Raw genomic sequence first — 22355 nt, 5'->3', positions numbered from 1 at the left:
AATAATGAAATAATAGATTTATGATCTATATCCAATAACATGAAGAACCTTTAAGTGTGTCATGCTAGTTAGCCGTTAGCGACACCAGTTATCTGGTTCCTTTAAACTTTTATTTTAAAAACATCAGATTATGAGCTTTTTAAACAACAAACAGGAAGTAACCAGTCTATCAAATAACCAGCCAAAACATTATGACCACTGACTATCTTCTGGTGAGATCTGGGATAGAACAAGCAGCAAGAGGAGGAGGAGGAGGAGGAAGAGGAAGAGACGTTTCACTCTGATGATTTTTTCTACTTCTTTGTTTCAGACATAAACTCAGACGTCTGTAAATAATGTTTAAAGCTTTTAATGTTCTCAGCGTCTACAGAGTAGAAAAATAAGCTCCAAAAATAGACCAGAAAAAATAACGTCTCTCAAACTAAAGCATTAAATCTGAACTGAACCTGGGGGGAGGGGTCAGATTCAGCTCACCTGGAGCGCCAGGTGGGCGGAGTCAGATCCCTGTTCACTGTCTAAGCTCCTCCCTGAACAACAGGAGAGAAATCAGCAACAAGCTACAGTCTAAACACACATACAGCAGCTTTTATTTTGAAAGGAACTCTTCTCTGCTTCCTGTCCTTTGTTTTTTAAGCGGATTCATCTCAAACCTGAAATAACGCTTCATAAACTCATTCATATCTTTCTATTCATTCGTTAACTGGAGTCGGTTAAATATTAAAGTTCAGGAGCAGCAGCTGATCCGACCCTCCGATCAGCTGACCTGCTGAAACCGGGACACGTAGGCGCCACAGGACGGGCAGTAGCGGCGAGACGGCTCGGCAGGAAGCTGATGGCAGAGCGAGCAGAGACGAGGAGGCTGCTGGGAGACGGCCCTCTGCAGGCGGCGCTGAGCGAGGCGGGGGTCCCAGGAGGAGCCGGACTGGACCGTCCTGTAGTCCGGGTCCCAGGAGGAGCCGGGCTGGACCGTCCTGCAGTCCGGGTCCCAGGAGGAGCCGGGCTGGACCGTCCTGTAGTCCGGGTCCCGGCGCCAGTCGCTGTCAGGGGGGACGTCGAGGCGTCGAGGAGCGTAGCGGATGTGGACCCCGTCAGAGTTGGAGGAGCGGTGAGGGCGGGCCAGGGTGCCGTAGAGACTCTGTGAGGGGGCAGGACCACATCCTGGTGTGGGTCTGGGGAGGGAGGAGGAGGAGGAAGGAGGCGGGGCTCGGCGAGGAGCTCGGGGTAGAGTACCGTAACTCAACGCGACGCCGTGGAGGCCTTGACCTGAGAGAGTCTGACTCCTGTCAGACACAACCAGAAACTGGGGCTGGACTCTAGGACCTCCTCCTGGAGGAGCAAGGAGAGGAGGAGGAGGAGGAGGAGATGAAGGAGACAAAGGAGAAACTGTTGATCAAATATTAATGATTAATATTAATTAATATTAATGACTGTGAGCTGCTGTGTAACTGAACCAGTGAACCAGAGGTGTGTGGAGGAGCAGAGTGGAGGAGGTGAAGGGCCAACATGTTACCTGAGTGTCCCCAGGAGGAGGGCCCCGAGCTGGGGAGCCGTGATGTCTGCAAGGAGGGGTGGTGTGGAGGAGGTGCAGGAGCTGACGGGCCGTGGTGTCGGGGTTGGTGGAAGGAGTGATCTGCAGTGAAGGAGGTGGAGGAGGGGAGGTGTAGAGAGGAGGTGCTGGGGCGACGGAGGGAGGAGGTGGAGTGTCTCAGTGGGGGCTGGGACACAGGGGGGTCCTTCAGGGTGAGGAGGTGAGAAGATGATGAACAAAGACGGATGGAGGAGGAAGAGGAGGAGGAGGAGGAAGAGGATGAAGAGGAGGAGGAGGAGGAGGAGGAGGGATAAAAATGAAAACATGATGAAGATGAAAAAGCAGCAACAGAACTAAAAAGTGTTAAATGAGCAGATATTTGAATGGAGTCTGGTTGGGTCTCCATCACCTGCTAACAGGAAGTCTAACAGTGTCTCTGGTTGTTAATCTTCCAAACGTGTCAACGAGTCTTTAAACGTCTCAGATCAGCTGATAAATCAACTAAATCAACATGTTTCTGTGCTTTAATTATCTGTAAACACAAACATTTCCCACTGCTCCTGAAAGCAGCATGAGGTCTGTTCAGTCCTTCAGAATAAAAGTCTTGAATGTCTGCTGCTCTGAGCTGTCAATCATCCAGGCTGCAGTTTGGTCATGTGACCACAAGGAGGCAGCAGGACGTTGAACAGATGATGAAGATGAGTGAACACATACACACAGCTGTAATGTTAATGTGTGACCTACATAGCTGTGGGAGGAGCCAAGGTTCTGGGGTCGTGACCCTATGACGGTTCCACTCAGGCTGCGGGTGATGCGTCGCAGGTTCTCGGCGCTGTAGCTCTCGTCGTGGGCCGGCGGCGGCGGCGGCGGCTGCAGACAGAGGAGAGATCAAACTGTTCTTTATGGATCATTTAGCTGAGACCTGTAGCTGCTTCCTCCTGTCCTATCATCACGTGTTCAGCCTCCTGACAGAGCAGCGCCTCATAATCAGTCACCTGTCGTACCTTGGGCAGAGATGGAACCGGCGTCCTGTAGGCGAACCTCTCCATCTCAGCTGTGGGCGTCTTGGAGCGTCCAGATCCAGAGAGCGTCCTCCTCACAGCTGTGACAGGAGGAACGTGTTAGCGTATTAGCATTCAAGCTAACAGTCGTAGTCATTACTGTCGTCTCACCTGGTTTGCTGCCGCTGGGCTGAGGGCTGACCCCGCGGCTGCCCCGGTGCATGCTGGGAGCCAGTAGACTGGCCTGGTACAGCGAGTCCAGCTCCGACAGCTCCTCGCCGGCTCCTCCTCCTGTTGCATTCTGGGAGCCGTAGTATCTGTTGACGTTTTCGGCCCAGCGCTCCACAGGTAGAGCCGTGTTGTAGTCCTGGCGGGGCGGTGGGGAGGAGGTCCGACCAGGCCGGCTCGCAGGGGTGGAGCTGGGAGAGCTGATTGGAGGCTGGGGAGAGTCCACAACGTCAGGCTGGTCCAGGTGTAGGCAGGACCAGTTCCTGGTTGGGTAGGAGGGAGGGGGAGGAGCTGGTATAGGTGAGGGGCGAGAGGTCAGGGGCGTGGCCTGTGTGGCATTCCTCTTGTCTACAGGTGATGGAGTCCTGGAGTACAGCCTGGGTGGAGGGGGTGGGGCCAGAGCTGGTGTTCTGCTCCACTGGGGGGAGTGATCCACCTCTTTAGGTGGAGGGGGCGGGGCCAACTCTACCTCGTCCACACAGGGAGCAGGTAGGGAGCCGGTGTTTCTGAGGGGTTTCCCAACCCGAGGGAAGGGGCCCCCTGTTTGGCTGACCTCCTCCCTGGGTGAACCTGTAGGGGCCACAGTGCTGGAGGCGGGGCCAAAGAACGAGCCTGATTTGGGAGGGAGGGGCTTGACAAGGCAGGTGGAGAGAGGTGGGGCCTGACTGGAAGCTGATTGGTCGATCTGTTTCTCTGTCAGAAGTACTGGGAGCGAGAGAGGCTGTTCACTGGAGAGAGAGAGAGAGAGAGAGAGAGAGAGAGAGAGAGAGAGATTAACATCCATACTGATCTGGTCTCTAGAGTCCAGGTTAAACAGGTCCAGGTGTGAACACTGATCTGGTCTCTAGAGTCCAGGTTAAACAGGTCCAGGTGTGAACACTGATCTGGTCTCTAGAGTCCAGGTTAAACAGGTCCAGGTGTGAACACTGATCTGGTCTCTAGAGTCCAGGTTAAACAGGTCCAGGTGTGAACACTGATCTGGTCTCTAGTGTCCAGGTTAAACAGGTCCAGGTGTGAACACTGATCTGGTCTCTAGTGTCCAGGTTAAACAGGTCCAGGTGTGAACACTGATCTGGTCTCTAGAGTCCAGGTTAAACAGGTCCAGGTGTGAACACTGATCTGGTCTCTAGTGTCCAGGTTAAACAGGTCCAGGTGTGAACACTGATCTGGTCTCTAGTGTCCAGGTTAAACAGGTCCAGCTGTGAACACTGATCTGGTCTCTAGTGTCCAGGTTAAACAGGTCCAGGTGTGAACACTGATCTGGTCTCTAGAGTCCAGGTTAAACAGGTCCAGGTGTGAACACTGATCAAACGAGGGACTACTGTAGTCCATCATGTCCTTGTAACAGGTGGAGGTAGAGCAGAGCGTAGTATTAATGAAACTAAAACATGAGTGAGTCTGGAGGAAGTGTGGGCGGGGCATCAATATCACGGCTCCACGTGGCTCCGCCCTCAGACCGTACTGATCAGACTCTGGATCCAAACTCACAAGATGGCGCCGCCCGTATCCCCGGGAACATAGAGTCAGTTTGACCAATGAGAGGAAGAGGAGACGTGGTGTCCATGTTTATATACAGTCTATGGTGTGTTAGTGTGTGTTTCTGTGTGTGTGTTAATGTTCAGTATGTTCAAAACAGATGGTGTCTCTGCAGAGCTTCAACTGGTTGTGTGTGTGTGTGTGTGTGTGTGTGTGTGTGTGTGTGTGTGTGTCTGGTTGTCACGACAACATTTCTCTCTGAGCCAGTGTCGCCCCCTAGAGGCTGCAGCCAGAACGACAGGTGCAGGTCTAAACCTGAAGACTGAACGAGGCCTCGACTGTCACGTGACCGATGACCAGAACAAACATGGCGGCCGATCGTCTCTGGGCAGCAGGTTTCTGAAACACATTTCTGAGGCGCTACAGCTACGTGAGTCCTGATTGGCTGAGCAGACTGCAGACGGTACCTGGGCTGTTCTTGGAGCTGCCGCCCCTCCTCCTGCTCCTCCTCCTGCTCCTCCTTCTCTGGTCTGCCTGTCTCTGAGTCCTGCTGCTGCAGACGTTGCTGCAGGCGTTGCTGCAGACCGCGGCCTCTCCTCATGCAGCGCTGCAGCCGGCTGTGGCTACTAGCTCCGCCCTCAGCCGCCGCCGGCCGCAGTTTGGCTGCGGTCGCAGGTAACATGTCAACAGAAAAGTACACAAAACAGAAAGAAAAAGAAAAAGAGGAAACGAAAAGAAAAAGATGCAGAAAAAATAAGTCTCTGTGATGATTACATGCAAAAACCTTATAAAGCAAATATACAGCCGACAGGAAATCAAATATCAAACTGCTGGCGTGTGATAAGTGACTCTGGTTTAGTTCAAGATGAGATGATGAAATTATATTCAGACAAAACAAAGTTAAATGAACAGAATCAGAACCAAGAAACGGACTGAGAGCGAGCTGTCGAGGTCGAGGACGACGCTGCCGCCGTTTATCGGTCGCTAACGATATTAAACGTGACGACGGTCTCTACGGCCTCGGTTCATCTTCGTCTCATTTTAATTTTCTTTTATTGTTTTCTTCTTCTTGGGTGTTTGATTCACTGAGTGTAAAGTGGAGTAGGCGGGGCCGTGGGCAGTGGGAGGGGCTTACAGACGGCTTCGCTGGCGGCCGACAGCGCGGCAGCGACCTCGCCCGCCTGCTCCAGACGCACCGATTGGTCCAGCAGGAGCTCCGCCTCCGACACACACCGCTCAAAGCTATCACCTTTACCTGCAGGTGGAAACACACAGCAACCAATGAGACGCCGTTCTTTCAAAATAAAAGCATGAGCTGCGTTAGTGAGTCAGTCCTTTCAGCTGATCAATGAGGAACGTTCCTGTTGTTGACACGTCTGCTCTGAACTAAACTCTGAACTAAACTCAAACATCTTTGGTTTTATTGTTTAGGACAGGGTTAGCGTTAGCGTTAGCAGCTAGGTAATGCTCTACGTACCCTGGATCTGCAGCTGGTCCAGGTCCAGGTACTTGCTGGGTCTCGGGTTGAAGCCAAGCGCCGCCTCCTTCTCCTTCTCCTGCTGACGCTGCTGCTCCTCCTCCCTCGCTCTCCTCAGCACCTCCTCCTGCAGCTCGTCCAGCTCACTGCGGCCTGCAGGGGGCGCTGCAGCAACAACAACAATGAGTTACTTCCTGTTTGAGACGTTAAATGTCTTCGGTGCAGTACCACGGTTGACCACAGCAGGGCTGACTCTCGTTTCGTCCAGATGTTCAGGAATCAGCTGTAAAATCTAAATCTATTTAAAAGTTTCCCGTATTGTGCTTTTATTAACTTTATTGCTTTTAACTGTGTCAGAGTTGATGGATTCATAACAAACACCCAGAGCAGATTCATCAGAGGCGTCGTACCAGAGCTCCCCCTGGTGGAGGAGCTGAGCTCCTGCAGCAGAGCTCCGCTGCTCTTTGACCTGAAGTTCTTCCACGACGGTCCAGAGGAAGAGGAGGAGGACGAAGGCTTCTTCATGACACACTCCCTGAGGAGAGGAGGCGGAGTTAAGCCATGAAGCTGAAGGGTTAAATGAGTGACATGAGGACAGGTGTGAGCTCACCTGTCTCCCAGGTTCAGGTCCATGCTGACCGGGCTGCTGCTGTTCCTCTCACTGCTCTCATATCCGCTCTCCATCCTCTGGATCAGCCTGGGAGGATGAGGAGGATGAGGAGGAGGAGGAAGAGGAGGCTGACTGGCTCCTCTTCTTCCTGGTCGGTCTACAGCTCCTCTGTGGATGCTGGAGGAGGTGGTGGGGAGAGTCCATGTGGAGCCAGGCCTGGCCGACGTCATCACCTCCTCCTGGGATGGGAGGGAGGCCCCGTCGGAGGCTGGGGCCCCAGAGTCGTCGGGCTGGGAGCCTCCGAGGGGGCTGTACCCCGCCTGCCTCCGCCGCTCACGGTTGAAGATGCTGTCGATGTTGAGCACCTCCCTCCGAGGCCTCCACGACGGTCGGTACCTCCCCGTCCCTCCAGACGAGCTGGACTTGGACTCGCTGCTGGTGCTGTCAGCCTCCCAGTCTTTACCGGAGGAGGGGGCGGAGGAGCACGGAGCAGGAGTGGTGGTGGTGGTGGCAGGGTGGAGGAGGTGGTGATGGTGGGAGGAGGAGGAGGTTTCAGAGGCGAGGACGGCGGCTGGTAACGAGGAGGAGGAGGAGGAGGAGGTGGTGGTGGACAGGGCTCGGCTGTGGATGATGTTGCTCATGGTCTCCTTGAAGTCTCGGAGGCGGCTGGTGGAGGACGAGAAGGAGGACGAGGGTTTGGGGAGGGGACGAGGAACCTGCTGCTCCTTTAACGTCTCTCCTGAGGAAAGAAGAAGAAAAAGATTAAAAAAAACATAAATAAATAAACAGTGAAGATTAAATGAAATAAAGAAATGAATAAAGAAACTGAATGAATGATTTAATGAGGAATGAATCTGCAGCAGCTTCACTAGTTCTAGAAACACCTGAGGGTGAAGGGACACTGTGGACGAGGAGCTGGAGACGCCGCTCATGCTTTTTACTCAGAGCTCATTTCATTTCTACTTTGCTTTAAAGAAAACTGCCCCGGCCCCCGATTGGCCTGAAACCCCGCCTACCCTCGCTGTGGTACCCGGCCGACGAGGCTTCGTTGTCGGGTTTAGACCGGCGTGGGCGGCTAGAGCTCCGCCTCCTATCGCCGGCCCCGCCTCCCCTCCTCAGAGACCGGTGCTGCTCGCCGTCCGTCAGGTGGCCTTAGCAACGAAAAGCACGGCAACGGGTGTTTACAGCGTGGCCACCGACACAACGACAGACACAGAAGAAGAATGGAGGCATGTGATCCCTGGACACTTTATTAGGTACACTGTGTTTTCATTGCTCCAGAATATGTTCCTCAACACATTTAGTTCATTGTGTTTATTTGAATCTACAGCGACACGTCTCATGATTCAGTCAGATCCACTTTAATCAAGCTACACCTTAGAGGAGGTTTAGTTACTAGTGTACCTAATGAAGTGGCCAGGGAGTGCATGTTTTCAATCAAAGCATCATTTAAGAACAATGATCAAATCAAAAATGTAAATGAATGAGAGTGGATGTTTTAACTTCCTGTTTGTCTTTTAACTCGTCTTTCTTTCATGTCCAGACTCTGAGTCTGGTCCATGTGTCGTAGAGGACGTCTGTCTGTCTGTCTTCTGTAATAATGTTCTTCAGCTCAGACAGGAAGTTAATGATGAACACCTTCATCCACCTGTATCAACATCCTGGACGCTCCTGACTTTACTCTAAGACATTTAGTTCATTAGTCCGTCCAACAGCCAACAACCCACAGATGTTTAGATCATAATCAAACAAACATCTGGTCGACGACTGCATGTGGACTTTACTCTTTGTCCTTCCGTCCCTTCCTTCAGATCTGTTCCTACTTCAGAAGAATTAGAAGAACTTTAGAAGAACAGGAGGTTCAGGTGTGATTTCTAGAAATTAAACCTCAGATCAGAGCCAAGAGTTCATCTCAACGCCTGGAGGAAACTGTGGGGAATCGAGAAGAAGAAGAAGAAGGAGGAGGAGGAGGAGACTTCTTCTGGCTTCTGTCCTCCTCTGACTCCTTCTTCTTCTTCTTCACACCTGAACCTCCTTCTAGAGTAGGAACAGATCTGAAGGAAGGGACAGAAGGACAAATGTTCTTGTTATTGAGTGATGTGAATGTTAAAAGCAGGTACTTTGGATCAGATCACCTTTCTTCTGAACTGAACATCTGTGTGTTGTTGACTGTTGGACGGACTAATGAGCAGCTTGGAGACATCATGGATGATTCATTTCAGCTCTGAACTAGATGAGAATAAACTGAGGAGCATCCAGATGCTGAGCTGAGGTTTGGATGATCAACTGTGGAGTGAATGAGTTCCATCTTGGACAGATTAGTCCCACCTATGGTATCCAGGCTGCAGAGCGAGGCGTGCAGGGCCCCGTCTGGACGTTCGATGCAGATGACGGTTCCCTGGGAGTCGGAGGAGTAGTGACTGGCCAGGGACTCATGGTGAGAGAGGGAGGGCTGTCGGTATGAGTAGCTCTCCGTCGACGAATCGGTGCGAGTGTCGCTGGAGATTGACGGCTCGCGGCCTGGAGGGGGTCGGAGGTCAGTGTTGATGTGTTCATAACCAAACACACAAATAAACAGATCACAGAAGACACAGCTACACATCATGACTGCCGCTACAAGGACTACAGCTCCACTTAGCTGCTGACTCAGTCCTGTCTGTCATAGTTACGACTAGTACAAGAGCGACTGATTCTGTTTAGTTACCTGAACGTTTGCTGCTGTGCTACTACTACGACTCCTAGCTGTGTTGTAGTTACCCGAGTCTTCGCTGTCGTAACAGGCCTTGTTGAGGTGGTGGAGGTCGAAGCGTGGCGGCAGGTCCTGGACTGACACCGGCGTCCCCCGAGGGTCGGCGTACAGCAGCAGCAGAGGCTGGTAGTGGCCCTTGATGCAGCGGGAAACCACGTCCTTCCACTTGGGGCCAATCTGAAGGACGGGGGACAAAAACATAGAGCGGTGGATGTCTTCAAAAACAGACAAAGGTCCAACCATGACTGGACAACCACAAAGGACACAAACCCTGCACAGGGGTCAAAGACGACACTGGTAGGGTCCTTTTTACTGGGAGGTGAAACTCAACTAAAAAGACCAAAGAATTCAGAACAATCAGGTCCATGTTCATAACCCTGGTCTCTATGGATCCTGGTCTCTACGGACCCTGGTCTCCATGACCCTGGTCTCTACGGACTCTACGGACCCTGGTCTCCATGACCCTGGTCTCCATGACCATGGTCTCTGTGGACCCTGGTCTCTGTGGACAGGTCAGACTTCATAAAATCATTTTATTTATCCTGGACATCATCACATTCTACCATTGTGATCATTATACAATCCAGAAGAAGATGGAGATTTCCTCCATGTTGTTCACACATGGAACTCCCCAGGAGAACCAGTCACCAAGGCATGCTACATATCAATGCTAAGCTAACTTTCACTACTAGATGACTGTGTTGTGTTTATTAACTGTAGTACCACCATTAGACCACTAGATGGAGACAAAGGATCCTGTATTAAACTGAGGCACAGGGCCCAGATTCTATCAGTCCAGTCACCATGTGGTTGATAGTTGATGTAGAATCATGTGATAGACTCTAAAGGACAGAAGATAATAAAACTAGATCAGATACATTAGTTGTCAGTTGTTTTTGGATTTGATGAAATATTGAGACAGAAGAAGAAACTCTGACATGATGACTGAGAAATAAAAAGTTTGTCTGAGTGTTTTCTCTTAGCTGAGGCTAGCTGGTTAGCTCCAGCTGTGTGATGCTTGGCATCAATGGAAAGAGTAGCTTCTCTAGTTTCAGCTTTAATTTTTTTGACTAAAATATTATGGTTAGTAACAAACAAACAGGTTTTGAATATAATACAGTTGGACAGTTTAAAACCTGATTTTTTTAGACATTAGCAAAAAAATTATTTAAAAATACAATAAAAATAATCAAATTTATTTTATATTCTAGCGTCTTCTCGGTCACAACATTTCATTGTAGTGTTGACCTTGTGTGATCTGACTCTGCTTTTAGAATAAGAATACTTTTGAGTTGCCTGTAGATTTTCTGTCAATAACATGATAATTTGAGCTGAATAAGACCTGGCTGAGGTCTGGAGGGTCAGCAGAGGCCCAACAATCAAAGTTCACGCCTCCAGAAATATTTGAAAACAGCTGGATTTAGGCCAACCTGTCGTGGGTGGAAGCTCAAATTATAACAATCCTCATGAGTTAAACGTATCAGGTCTATTAAAGAAAAAAGCCCCCAACACAACATCAGAACAAGATAAGGTCTTTGTATATTTCTTAGTTGAACGCATCATGTTCCCGTATAAACCTGAATATCAGACCATCAGCTGGATGGTTCTGGTCAATTTACCAGGCGCAGTAATGACGTCTCGTTCGCCTCCAAACGCCGATACAGGCTGAAATGTTCCGTGTTTCATCAGCGTGGTGGAAAAACGTTGTCTTCCTGTCCTCTCCCTGTTTGTCTTTCTGTCTTTCAGCTTGTTATTTCAACCCTTCCTCCATTTTCCAAATGTCCAGCTCCGCTTGGATCTGACGGGACGCCCCGGCATCCAACACGCCGACCTGCTGCCCGTCAGCCGCAGAAAAATGTGTGTGTTTGTTTAAGAGAAAGAAAGAGACAGAATGGAAAGTCTGCAGTGTGAGCAAAAGTGTCGGCTCTGAACCACGCCCTCGCTCTGTCCAGCTGCACTGATAAACAATAGAGGGATATCCTTGTTTTCACAAAGCAGCAGAGAGTTGGAGGGAATGACATCTGTTATTTGAGTGCAGCAGTGATAGAAAAGAGAGGAGGAGGAGGCAGGAAAAGGAGGTGTAAGGATGGAGGAACAGCGTGGAGTCAGTGGTTGTAGAAGAGAAACAGAATCACACTGTCCAGCAGCAGCCAGATACGATGTCAGATAAATGAATTAAAATGTGGGTTGTCAACGTTTACACATTTTATTAATTAATTATTGATGCATCACTTTCTGTTACTGTGACCTCCACTGAACTGTGATCAAAGGTAAAGGGGTGAAAGCAAGCAGAATCTGAAGTGTGCTCGCAGTAAATGATTTTATCCTGCAGGGGGCAGTAATACGACCTGCAACGAGTTTCAACCAATACACAGAAGAAAAAACCTCTGCATCAGCTGGATGGACCAATCAGAGACATTTAGCTGAACGCTCAGATGAAGTGTATGACTACTGTTACTCTTCTGTCCGTCACCACATTAAGCCCCGCCCACACGATCTTATTGGCCCAGCAGATCTTTGCTGGAGCAGAATCAGTTCCTAACAGAGAGACTCCAGGTAAACCTTTCCCGACTACTCTTTGAACTTCAGGCTAGCGTCGTCTGAGCTAACATTTTATAGAACAAAACAAACAAAAAATGATTGGGTGAACTGATAATTAATGTTTTCTACTGTCTCTATCAAACAGAACAAAGTGAAGCTGAATTTGTTTATATTTAAATCTGTGCTGTACTTCAGCTAACAGCAGATAAACATGAAATACAAGCAGTTCATCTAACCAGTGAATCCACAGGTTTACAGATCATTCTTTCATGTTCCTCAGTGAACATACCTCCTTCACATGTGCATCATCAAAGTACATCCACCGTCTGATCTTGGTCTGGAAGAAGAAGGTGGAGTAATGTTTCCCGTAGTAACACACCATGCCGACCAGGTAGAGCTCCGACTGACGAGCCTTCTCCTCCGTCACTCTGTAGAACAGCTGCAGAGGGAAAAGCAGCTCGTCACGAAACGTTTTATCAGTCGATCAGTTTGTTCTGGTGTCCAGTTGTTCTTCTGTTCTTACGTCTCCCAGACGAAGGCAGGTTCCCAGAGTGTGGATGACGTCCTCGGCCAGGTCGGAGTGATCCGAGTCCCAAACCAGACCGATGGTGATGATCTCTGGACTGTTGAGGAGGACGCGAGCCATCCGGAGCTGCTGACCACACTGACTCTGAGGAGGAGGAGGAGGAGGAAGAGGAAGAAGAGGAGGAAGAGGAAGAGGAGGAAGAGGAGGAGGAGGAGGAGGAGGAAGAGGAAGAGGAGGAGGAGGAAGAGGAGGAGGAGGAGGAGTTACAACTGAGAGACTGTAGTTGACAAATGTTTTTATTAGGGCTGTCAATAGATTTAAATATTTAGTCAGTGTTTACACCTGGACCTGTTTAACCTGGACACTAGAGACCAGATCAGTGTGGATAGAAGCGGTCTTGACCAGAGAACCACTTCTCAGGACGGTTCTTCTTCTTCTTCTTCTTCTTCTTTTGTGATTTTTGATGCTTTAGTATAAAATTTTTTTCTACGACCACACTGTTACTGCTGCTTTGATCTCTGACATTAAAAGGCGCTAACTTTGACAGCCCTAGTATTTATATCTGACTACGTCTTACGGGACAGCTGCGCAGGTCTCCCATGCTGGCGTTTCGTAGCAACTCCCCAAACATGCCAGGAGTCGCTTTCTCCCTCGACTCCAACATCTTCACCGCCTGGTTACTGAGGAAGAGGAGGAAGAAGAGGAGGAGCTTTAGGTCCAGTAAGAAAAAAAAGTTCAACCTTAAAATCAATCAGTTATTTTTTACTGATTATTTTAAAAGAAAACATCTGGATTTCATTATCTCAAACATTACTGTAACGTATCTGTATTTAATTCTGGCTTCGTCTTTAAATGATGCTATCAAGATCTTTAACAAATATCTTCTCTTGACACGAGGCTAGGGTTACCAGAATTTATACAACGACTAAATCAGCAGCCTCCAAGAACTGTCTATACACAGAGATGGTTTTAATGTCTCCAACACGGCTGATTTCACAAATAATCTGAGATAGTTAGAACCTTAGTAGAGATAGTTAGAACCTTAGTAGATAGTTAGGGCCTTAGTAGAGATGGTTAGGACCTTAGTAGAGATAGTAAGAAGAGATAGTTAGAACCTTAGTAGAGATAGTTAGAACCTTAGTAGAGATAATTATGACCTTAGTGGAGATGGTTAGGACCTTAGTAGAGATGGTTAGGACCTTAGTAGAGATAATTAGAACCTTAGTAGAGATAATTAGGACCTTAGTAGAGATAGTTAGAACCTTAGTAGAGACAGTTAGAACCTTAGTACAGATAATTATGACCTTAGTGGAGATAGTTAGGACCTTAGTGGAGATAGTTAGGACCTTAGTAGAGATAATTAGGACCTTAGTAGAGACAGTTAGAACCTTAGTAGAGATAGTTAGGGCCTTAGTAGAGATAATTATGACCTTAGTGGAGATAGTTAGGACCTTAGTAGAGATGGTTAGGACCTTAGTAGAGATAGTTAGGACCTTAGTAGAGATAATTAGGACCTTAGTAGAGATAATTAGGACCGTAGTAGAAATAATTAGGACCTTAGTAGAGATAGTTAGGACCTTAGTAGAGATAATCAGAACCTTAGTAGAGATAATCAGGACCTTAGTAGAGATAATTAGGACCTTAGTAGAGATAGTTAGGATCTTAGTAGAGATAATCAGAACCTTAGTAGAGATAATCAGGACCTTAGTAGAGATAATTAGGACCTTGGTAGAGATAGTTAGGACGTTGGTAGAGATAGTTAGGGCCTTGGTAGAGATAGTTAGGGCCTTAGTAGAGATAATTAGGACCTTAGTAGAGATAATTAGAACCTTAGTAGAGATAATTAGGACCTTAGTAGAGATAGTTAGAACCTTAGTAGAGAAAGTTAGGACCTTAGTAGAGATAATTAGGACCTTAGTAGAGATAGTTAGAACCTTAGTAGAGATAATTAGGACCTTAGTAGAGATAATTAGGACCTTAGTAGAGATAGTTAGGACCTTGGTAGAGATAGTTAGGACCTTAGTAGAGATAGTTAGAACCTTAGTAGAGATAATTAGGACCTTAGTAGAGATAGTTAGGACCTTGGTAGAGATAGTTAGTACCTTGGGCGTGTAGAGGATGGGCATAGACTTACCACAGGGAGGTGGTGGAGATGTAGTGGACCATCTGGATGAAGGGCAGTGGGTCTGAAGACGCTCCACAGCTGCTACACACACACTGACACAGAAAACACACAAGGTTAACACACAACTAGCACACAACACAGACTGAGACGAGTCTAACTAATAGGCAGTTCAGGCTTCTGTGTTAAGTTGATGGAGAGGCTACGGCGACAACACAGACACCAGCGAAGAGACTAATACAGAGACTAACACTGTAGCCTGACATCCACCTCCCCATAAAAGCAACTACAGGCCGTGGTGATGCAGATCAAGAGCTGTGATTGGTCCTCTTGGTAGTAGTGTGTTTCCTCTTTAGTATTTCCAGCTGCTTCTCCATCTCCACAATTTTCTAATTGATTGTTTTGGATCAATAAATATGGAACACATGGAGGAAAGGTCAACTGAGGAGGTTCAGAGATACAAACATTTGTACGACGTTCAGCGAAATTCGGCCGTAATTTCAGCGAAAGTTTCAGTCGCCATTGTTGAGTTTGGGTGGAGTTGTAGCAAGAAGGTGCTTATTAACCTAGAAACCTGCAGAAACAATCATTACTAATCTCCAGGAGTCACAGGTGGTTAATGATGTCCTCCACACTTTTAAACATATAAAACAAAGTCATCATTTCCTCCTGTAATGCTGAGACGCATCACTGAATCAGTGTTTTCTCCATAAAACTGGAGAAAATCTGGAACTCAACATCAATTAAATCAAGAAAAAGAGAAGTTAGAGGTCTTCAGGAGGATCGAAGAACTCCTTTAAATCCTAAAAATCCAAATGGACTTCCTGCAGCAGAAAACGACTTCAACTAAGACCCTGCCTGACTTCAACAGAAAATACAAACTGTCCTGCGTGAAACAACATATAGCGCCACGACTGGATGGTACGACAGGAAGCTATTTACACATCTTAAGAGGAGCCCACGCTGACATCCATCTGGTACAACCGGCCACATAAGAGCAAGATTCAGTATTTAGTTCTACTTAGTCTTTAATCTGAATCATCTCCGATCAGATCTCACCTGTTCAAAGAGCGTCATGGCGAACTTCTGGTGAGGGATGCAGTGTCTGGCCGTACAGATGTCTTCCTTGGTCTCATCTGCGATGTGGAAGTGGATCCTCATCAGGATGTTTTCCTGAACGATCAAGACAGTCAACTGGTTAAAGGGATGGATGGATGAATGGATGGATGGATGAATGGGTGGATGGATGGATGAGTGGATGGATACGCAGTCAAACTAATAATGAACGTAGTAGGCATGTGAATAAACAGAGACAGTGTGTAGATGTAATGATAACATGATGTCAGTTGTTCATAAAGTAAATATCTCGACACTAATCACTGACACAGAGGTCCTGAGATCAAACTGATCCACAGACATTAATGAGTGTGGTTTTAGTTTTTAAAGAGAAGAATCAGAAGAACTAGTTAAGGTGGAGCTGGTTTAACTACTGACAGCATCTATACAGTCTCATCACATCAGGTTTTATTTCATTATTCATCTGAATCTGTGACTAAAGCTGATTTACTGATGAGATGAACACATGAACGCATCACACCACAGTCATCATCTCATCGTCCTCCATGGTTTAGTTCTGTTCATCTTTCTGGATGAAAAGAGAAACAGAAGCTGAACTCTTTAAAACATAAAAACACATCAGAGAAGCTGATTGTCACTGGATGAAGATCACAGACCACCCGACCCGACCCTGACCTGACCTGACCCGACCCGACCCTGACCCTGACCCTCAGAATAGAGATCAAGTCACTAAATAAGAGTCAAACACGTTTAGTTTGTGAATGAAGTCCCGTGTCGACTTACGAAGCACTCTGCAGCGTCGTCCATGATGCCGAGCTGAAACCTCTGCTCGTCCTGGAAGGTTTTGGCGAGGGCGCTGCGCAGAGCATCGGACGGTAACACCTTCTCACTGCTGTACTGAAACTGGGCGAAGATGCTCTGGAAGAAGAGGAGGAGGAGGAGGAGGAGAAGGAAGAGGAGGTGGTGAAGAAGAAGTGAGAAACTGATAGGAGTCGGCTTCGTGCATCGACCAGCGACTTCTCACCTTCAGAGCGCAGAAGATACACGAGTCCTCCATGCACTTATGAGTCGTGAGCTGACGGAAACTCCGACGGAAGATGTCCAGATGCCAGAGAACCTGAGACAGGAAACAGAACAACACGAGGAAGGTTAGACGTCACAATAAAAGCTGCTGGAGCCAGAGTCTCTGGGTTCATTACTGATGCTGCAAGAAAGAACCAAAGTTTGAAGGACTGCTGATGGAAGATTTTATCTTACACTCAGAGTTAATACTATAAATGTTAGAGGTCATTTCACTGAGTTTATTTACTGCTTCTTCATATTAATGGTCATAGATTGTCCTTGTTATCCTACGACCACTTCAATAAAAATGCAAAGCTAAATTTAACTGATCCAGAACTAAATAAAGACAATGATCCTGACAAAGAGAAGTTGAAGATCTGAAGGAGGAAGTGAGGAGGATAAAAGAATTCCTTAAAATCCTAAATATCACCAGATCTGAAGCCTCCACTGACAGACGGAGAAAATCCTTCACCTTCCTGTGTGAACTAAATCAGCTGTAATGCTCAATGCTTACTGAAATTAAAAGAAATCACACATGTTGATTTAAACCTGGAAAAACTGCTAATTTTTAAATTTCTCAGCAACAAGACATTAAATAGACTAATGGACTCATTGATGCAGCTTCCAAAGACATTCAGGAGTCTTTTGTCCAAAAATATATTCTAGAAACTTTCTTAAAAACTGACCTGGGTTAAATGACTTGTTGTTATTTCTACAAGTTTAAAGAGGTTTCATGTTCTGCAGATTCACTGAAAAAAAAATAACCTGAAACCAAAAGGACTGAAAGATGGAAGACTCACTAAAAATCTGAGAATGTGAGTTTAAGGTTAAAGGACTAAAAAGACGAGACGGGTCGAGGTAAACATCTGTTTGTCCAGAACTAAATTGTCTCCAGGATAAAATAACTCATTCAAGTCCTAAAAAATCCAAATGGACTTCCTGGCAGTCGAGGCGTCTCTGCAGCGGCTCGACTGCGATAAAGGGTCGACCGAAGACGCTAACGTCACCGCAGCCACCGGCCAATCACCTGCCAGATCAGACACACTCGGACCAATCAGAGAGCAGCGTTAATGACCCGAGGACGGACAGGAGACATAGAGGTGAGTGAACGTGAACATGAAAGATTGTCAGAGTGGGTTCATCACTTTGTTCATCTGGACGACGGCCTGAAGGAAAACCAGCGACAAGAAGAGTGTTGGACAGAAGACGACACGTTGGACGATAAACTAAAAGAGACATTTACATCCTCAAATGTCTTCTAGATGAGACAGTAGAAAACACCCTGATAGCAATGATATCAGTCTGAACTCATTCAGCAACAACTTGACTAGACCTGGACCAAGAGTTTAGAGAAATACCACAAAGGTTCTAGTAACAATAGAACCAGGCCCACTCTCCATCTGGACATGTAGAGAACCAAAGAACCCAAAGTGTTCCACGTTGGGTTTTTACCTCATTCTACCATTGTGATCATTATACAATCCAGAAGAAGATTCAGATTTCCTCCATGTTGTTCACGCATGTAACTCCCCAGGGAAACCAGTCACCAAGGCATGCTACATATCAATGCTAAGCTAACTGTCACTACTAGATGCCTGCATTTTGTTTATTATCTGTAGTACCACCATTAGACCACTAGATGGAGGTGAAGACAATGTATGAAATCTAGAGGAACAAGGTTCAGATTCTATCAGTCCAGTCACCATGTGGTTGATAGTTGATGTAGAATCATGTGATAGACTCTAAAGGACAGAAGATAATAAAACTAGACCAGATACATTAGTTGATTAAATATTGAGACAGAAGAAGAAACTCTGACATGATGAAGTTTGACTGTTTCTCCATTAGCTGAGGCTACACTTGGTATCAATATCTATCTAGCATGGCATAGTAAAGCAGAGAGGATTATGGGTAACGCTACGTTCCATTTGGACAGTCCCTCATGTTTACGTGGCTCTTCTTCTTTAACTAAAATGTTTAAATTAGTGACATTTAAATGTGGACAAACTGTTTGGACGGTTTATTTACTGACTGTTGAACGTGGTCCAGACTGTCAATGATGTTGTAGTTTCTTGTTTGTAGTTTGGTTTCCAGTCTTAAAGGAACATGAGGACACTTCCTGGTCTGCAGAGACATCTCAGTCCAGACATGGAGGAATGTCTTCATCAGAGGTTTTAATAAAACCTCGTGTTAATGTTTACAGCTTCATCTCTGACTAGTCTCAGCTCAGTTTAGTTTAATGATGTCCAGCATCCGACCTGAGCTCTGAATAAATGTAAAGATGTTAAGTCAACAGGAAGCAGTGACTGGTTCCCGGCTGGACGCCTCGCTGACTCATACTGCAGCCTCAGCACTTTGGCTGGGTTTGTTTTGGTCTTCCTGACCCCCCCACCAGCTCCAATATGTCCAGGTAACAAACCTTCTGGACTGGTCTGCGTTAATCACTCAGCACATTCAGTTTATACCAGAGAGTAGAGACTGGACACCTGCAGGAAGGTCCTATTTATAATAAAAACTAAAAACCTGCAGAAATAAATGTTTAACGTCTTTAAATGTCGTCTTTAAAAACACACAAAGCTGGGACCACGCAGCTTTCTGGATATTTCTGCAGTGAAATAACTAAAATAATTATTTGATTATTGACTCTGATTGAATAGTTTTGTAAAAAAAAATCATTTATTTTGATGTAAGACCAGAAAAAGCTGCAGTTTATTAATAAAACTTTCAAATGTTCTTCCTTTTCCTTAAAAATGATCAAATATATATGAATTTAACTGACTCACTGAAGCAGCTCTCAAAGAGGAAATATATTTTATAAACCTTAAATTAAAATATCACACTGATCCCTGATTGTTAAGACGCCAACAAACACTTTTTTTCCTGCAGCAGAAAACAACTTCAACCAAGACGCTGCCTGATGACGGTCCTGTGTGAAATAAACTGGATTTAACTGTTGGATAAATGTTATTTAAAGTTATTTAGAGTTTAAAGATGTTCCATGTCCAACAGATTATCTGACAAATAACCTGAAACTAAGAAGATGGAATAAAATCTCTGAGTTTAAAGATGTTCCATGTCCAACAGATTATCTGAAAAATAACCTGAAACTAGGAAGATGGAATAAAATCTCTGAGTTTAAAGTTAAAGGACTAAAAACCAACGGACTGAGGGAAAGATCCAGGACCAGAGACGCTGAGGAGGATGAGGAGGATGAGGAGGATGAGGAGGATGAGGAGGATGAGGAGCTTGTTACTGTGATGCTCTTCCTCTTTGTCTCGGTCACATGTCAGCTCTGCCTCAGACTCACAATCCTTCTGATGGCTTCGGTTTGACGTGACGAGTCCAGACGAAGGCCGGGGGACAAGGAGACGGTCCAGGTGCTGAAGTGTCCCGGATGATTGGAGACGAGGAGTCAGGTGTTCACGGTACGATGGACACCTGAGGCACAGGAGGTAGTCTGGTCCTTGGAACACTTACTAACTTCTTCTTCTTCTTCTTCTTCTCTCTGCTATTAGACACCAGAACCTCCACAGAGACCAGCTTTAGAGCAGGGCTGGTGTCACTAGTGTACCTAATGAAGTGGCCAGTTAGTGCAGTATATGTTGTGCAGCTACATGATCATAAAACGTTGCAGTAAAGTAAAGTACAGGTACTTTACTATAATACTGCGTCTGAACGCTGCAGTTAACGCTGGTAATGAGTGTTTCCTCTTCAGCCTCGCCCACCGACCAGCTCAGTGACTCAGCCCCCGCTTTAAACCAACACCAGTAATTACTGCGCTCATTGTGGCGGCAGACAATGCACCACCACCACCACCACCACCACCACCTCCTCTTCCTCCTCCTCCTCCACCTCCTCCTCCTCCTCAAACAGCTGATGAGTCAGTGTAACGAGCCGTCTGGGAGCCGAAGCTGCTTCTGCACGTGCTCATTACAGACCTGGTGGTTCTGCTGTTTACCTGCCACAGTACTGACCGGGGCCCTGGTTGCCATGGTAACCCTGATGTATGTTGCCGAGTGAAACATAAAAAACACTGCTAACGTATGAACACATCAGCTCTGATAGAGCTTCTTCTATCAGAGCTGTAGGAACCAAAGGCTACGTTCAGACTCTACATCTTGTTCCTAAATCTGGATCATGTCTCCACGGCAACGATCAGCTGTTGGTGTGGTAGAGAGTAAAGGTGTACAGGTACCTGCAGAGCGCTGTTCAGGAAGCAGCTGTTCTGTCCCGGCTCGTTGCTCAGCCCTTTACTGGGAGCGATGGACGTCATGGTACGAGGCGTCAGAATCCCCTGCATCCCACCGCCGCCGCCGCCGCTGCCGCTGCCGCCGCCACCGCCGCCACCGCCACCGCCACCGCCGCTTCCACCGCCACCTGACGCAAAGTAGTTCCTCTTCCACGACATGTTCCCCTCTATCTATCTCTCTATCTCGTCTATGTCCTGGTTTGTCTCTCGCCCTCGCTTCCTGCAGAGATCAACTTCCCCTCGTCCGCTCTCGTATCCAAGGAGACGGATCCATGTCCTCCGGCCGAGAGGACGGCGGAAATAAAAGAGGTAAAAACTCTCCAAAGACGGAAAAGGCAAAAAAAACAGGAACAGCTGAGAGGAGGTTCTGGACCTGTTTAGAGTTCTCTGCTGTTAATCTGTTAATCTGAACTACAATAAAACGTAAAAAAGAAAATATCCATGAAAAGGATCCGACTACATTCCACTGAGTCAGTGTTCAGTCATGTTAGTTGTGTTTATGCCAAGAATTCCCAAAGCTTTGTAATCCCAAGACTTTCAGGAACGACCTTTGACCTCCTGTCACACGTCAACACGGGCCACTCTTCATCTTCGTCTTCATCACCATCTGCTGAGGTCTGACAGGATCACTCTGAGAAGATCTGCACAAGAAGAAGAACAGAAACATCCAGAAAATGTTGAGGAGACAGTTCATCCAGCAGAGAGTTAGTTAGAGCCTTTTACAGACGCCTGGTTCACCAGACAAGTCTTCACCAGACACAAGTCTTCACCAGACACAAGTCTTCACCAGACACAAGTCTTCACAGACACAAGTCTTCCCTCCACGTTTAATCACAGCTCAGTTTTCTGTTCCGTTTCCTCACTAATGTTAAAACTACAAAAAGACTTCCTGCAGATGTTTCACATTAAAAGCCTTCAGAGGACATTTTATTTCAGAGACGAGTGAAAACATGTGAGGAGGACAGCCATCAGTGAGGCTGATAAAGGCTGGTTGTGTTTAAATGCTGATTAAAGTATAAAAGAAAAAACAAACATTAGTCAGTAATAAGCAGGATCATGTGGAATAAGAGGAGTCTGAGTCTTAGACTGAGATAATTGAAGGCTGAGCAGACGCTCCTGTCTCAGCCTCAACTCTGAGGCCACGGCTGTTTCTGAATGTAGGCGACCTAGGCCAATGCTTAGGGCCCCAAGACACCAGGGGCCCCCAAGACACCAGGGGCCCCAAGACACCAGGGGGCCCCAAGTGCCAGGGGGCCCCAAGCTTCATGTTCATCCTCATCTAAGGAGAATTAAAATGTCCTGTCTTTATCTGTAGCTGTCTCTGTGTTTATTACGTCCCTTATACGCTTAAAGATAAACGTAGGACAGAAATAAACTGCAGTGATCAGCTGTGGCTGGTGGCTTTGTTAGTACGTCATATTCGTTGGACTGTCACACAGAGTGACGTAGCGGGCCTCCGTCAGGTATGATGGGAATGATTGACAGCTGCTCATCATTCACATTAACTAGAATATTAAAGTAAACAAACACAGTAATGGCATCAAAAAGAAGTTATCTGATGGTGATGTGGGCTGGACAGGTGGAGGTGAGACGCTGCTAGCCAGCTAGCTAGCCCTGGATAAATGTTAGCTAGCCGGCTAGCTAGCCCTGGATGAATGTTAGCTAGCAGCCAGCTAGCTAGCCCTGGATAAATGTTAGCTAGCCGGCTA

General features: G+C 46.9%; 1 protein-coding gene across 2 annotated transcripts; it reads right to left on the bottom strand.

Annotated features, from left to right (window-relative positions):
* Positions 1–333: 333 nt before the first annotated feature.
* On the bottom strand, positions 334–20805 carry usp54a (ubiquitin specific peptidase 54a; the record flags this gene model as incomplete). 2 transcript variants are annotated; one of them, XM_084562214.1, is made up of 21 exons in its annotated part: positions 334–1326; positions 1511–1733; positions 2273–2398; positions 2533–2630; positions 2701–3485; positions 4701–4896; positions 5369–5488; positions 5711–5875; positions 6121–6245; positions 6321–7059; positions 7337–7471; positions 8649–8840; positions 9078–9246; positions 11900–12049; positions 12134–12280; positions 12714–12816; positions 14271–14353; positions 15318–15431; positions 16119–16253; positions 16360–16452; positions 20593–20805. In XM_084562214.1, the coding sequence occupies 21 exons, from the start codon at positions 20803–20805 to the stop codon at positions 755–757; spliced, it is 4683 nt and encodes a 1560-aa protein (XP_084418340.1). In that variant the 3' UTR covers positions 334–754. The 2 variants fall into 2 exon arrangements, with proteins under 2 accessions (XP_084418340.1, XP_084418341.1); XM_084562215.1 differs by lacking the exon at positions 7337–7471 and having other exon boundaries at positions 20593–20715.
* Between the last annotated feature and the right edge of the window lie 1550 nt (positions 20806–22355).

The sequence above is a fragment of the Chelon labrosus genome, assembly GCF_963514085.1.
Source record: "Chelon labrosus genome assembly, chromosome: 15".
Classification (NCBI taxonomy): Eukaryota; Metazoa; Chordata; class Actinopteri; order Mugiliformes; family Mugilidae; genus Chelon; species Chelon labrosus.
Note: the sequence above shows the minus strand (reverse complement) of the source record. Positions and strands in the feature narration are given on the sequence as shown.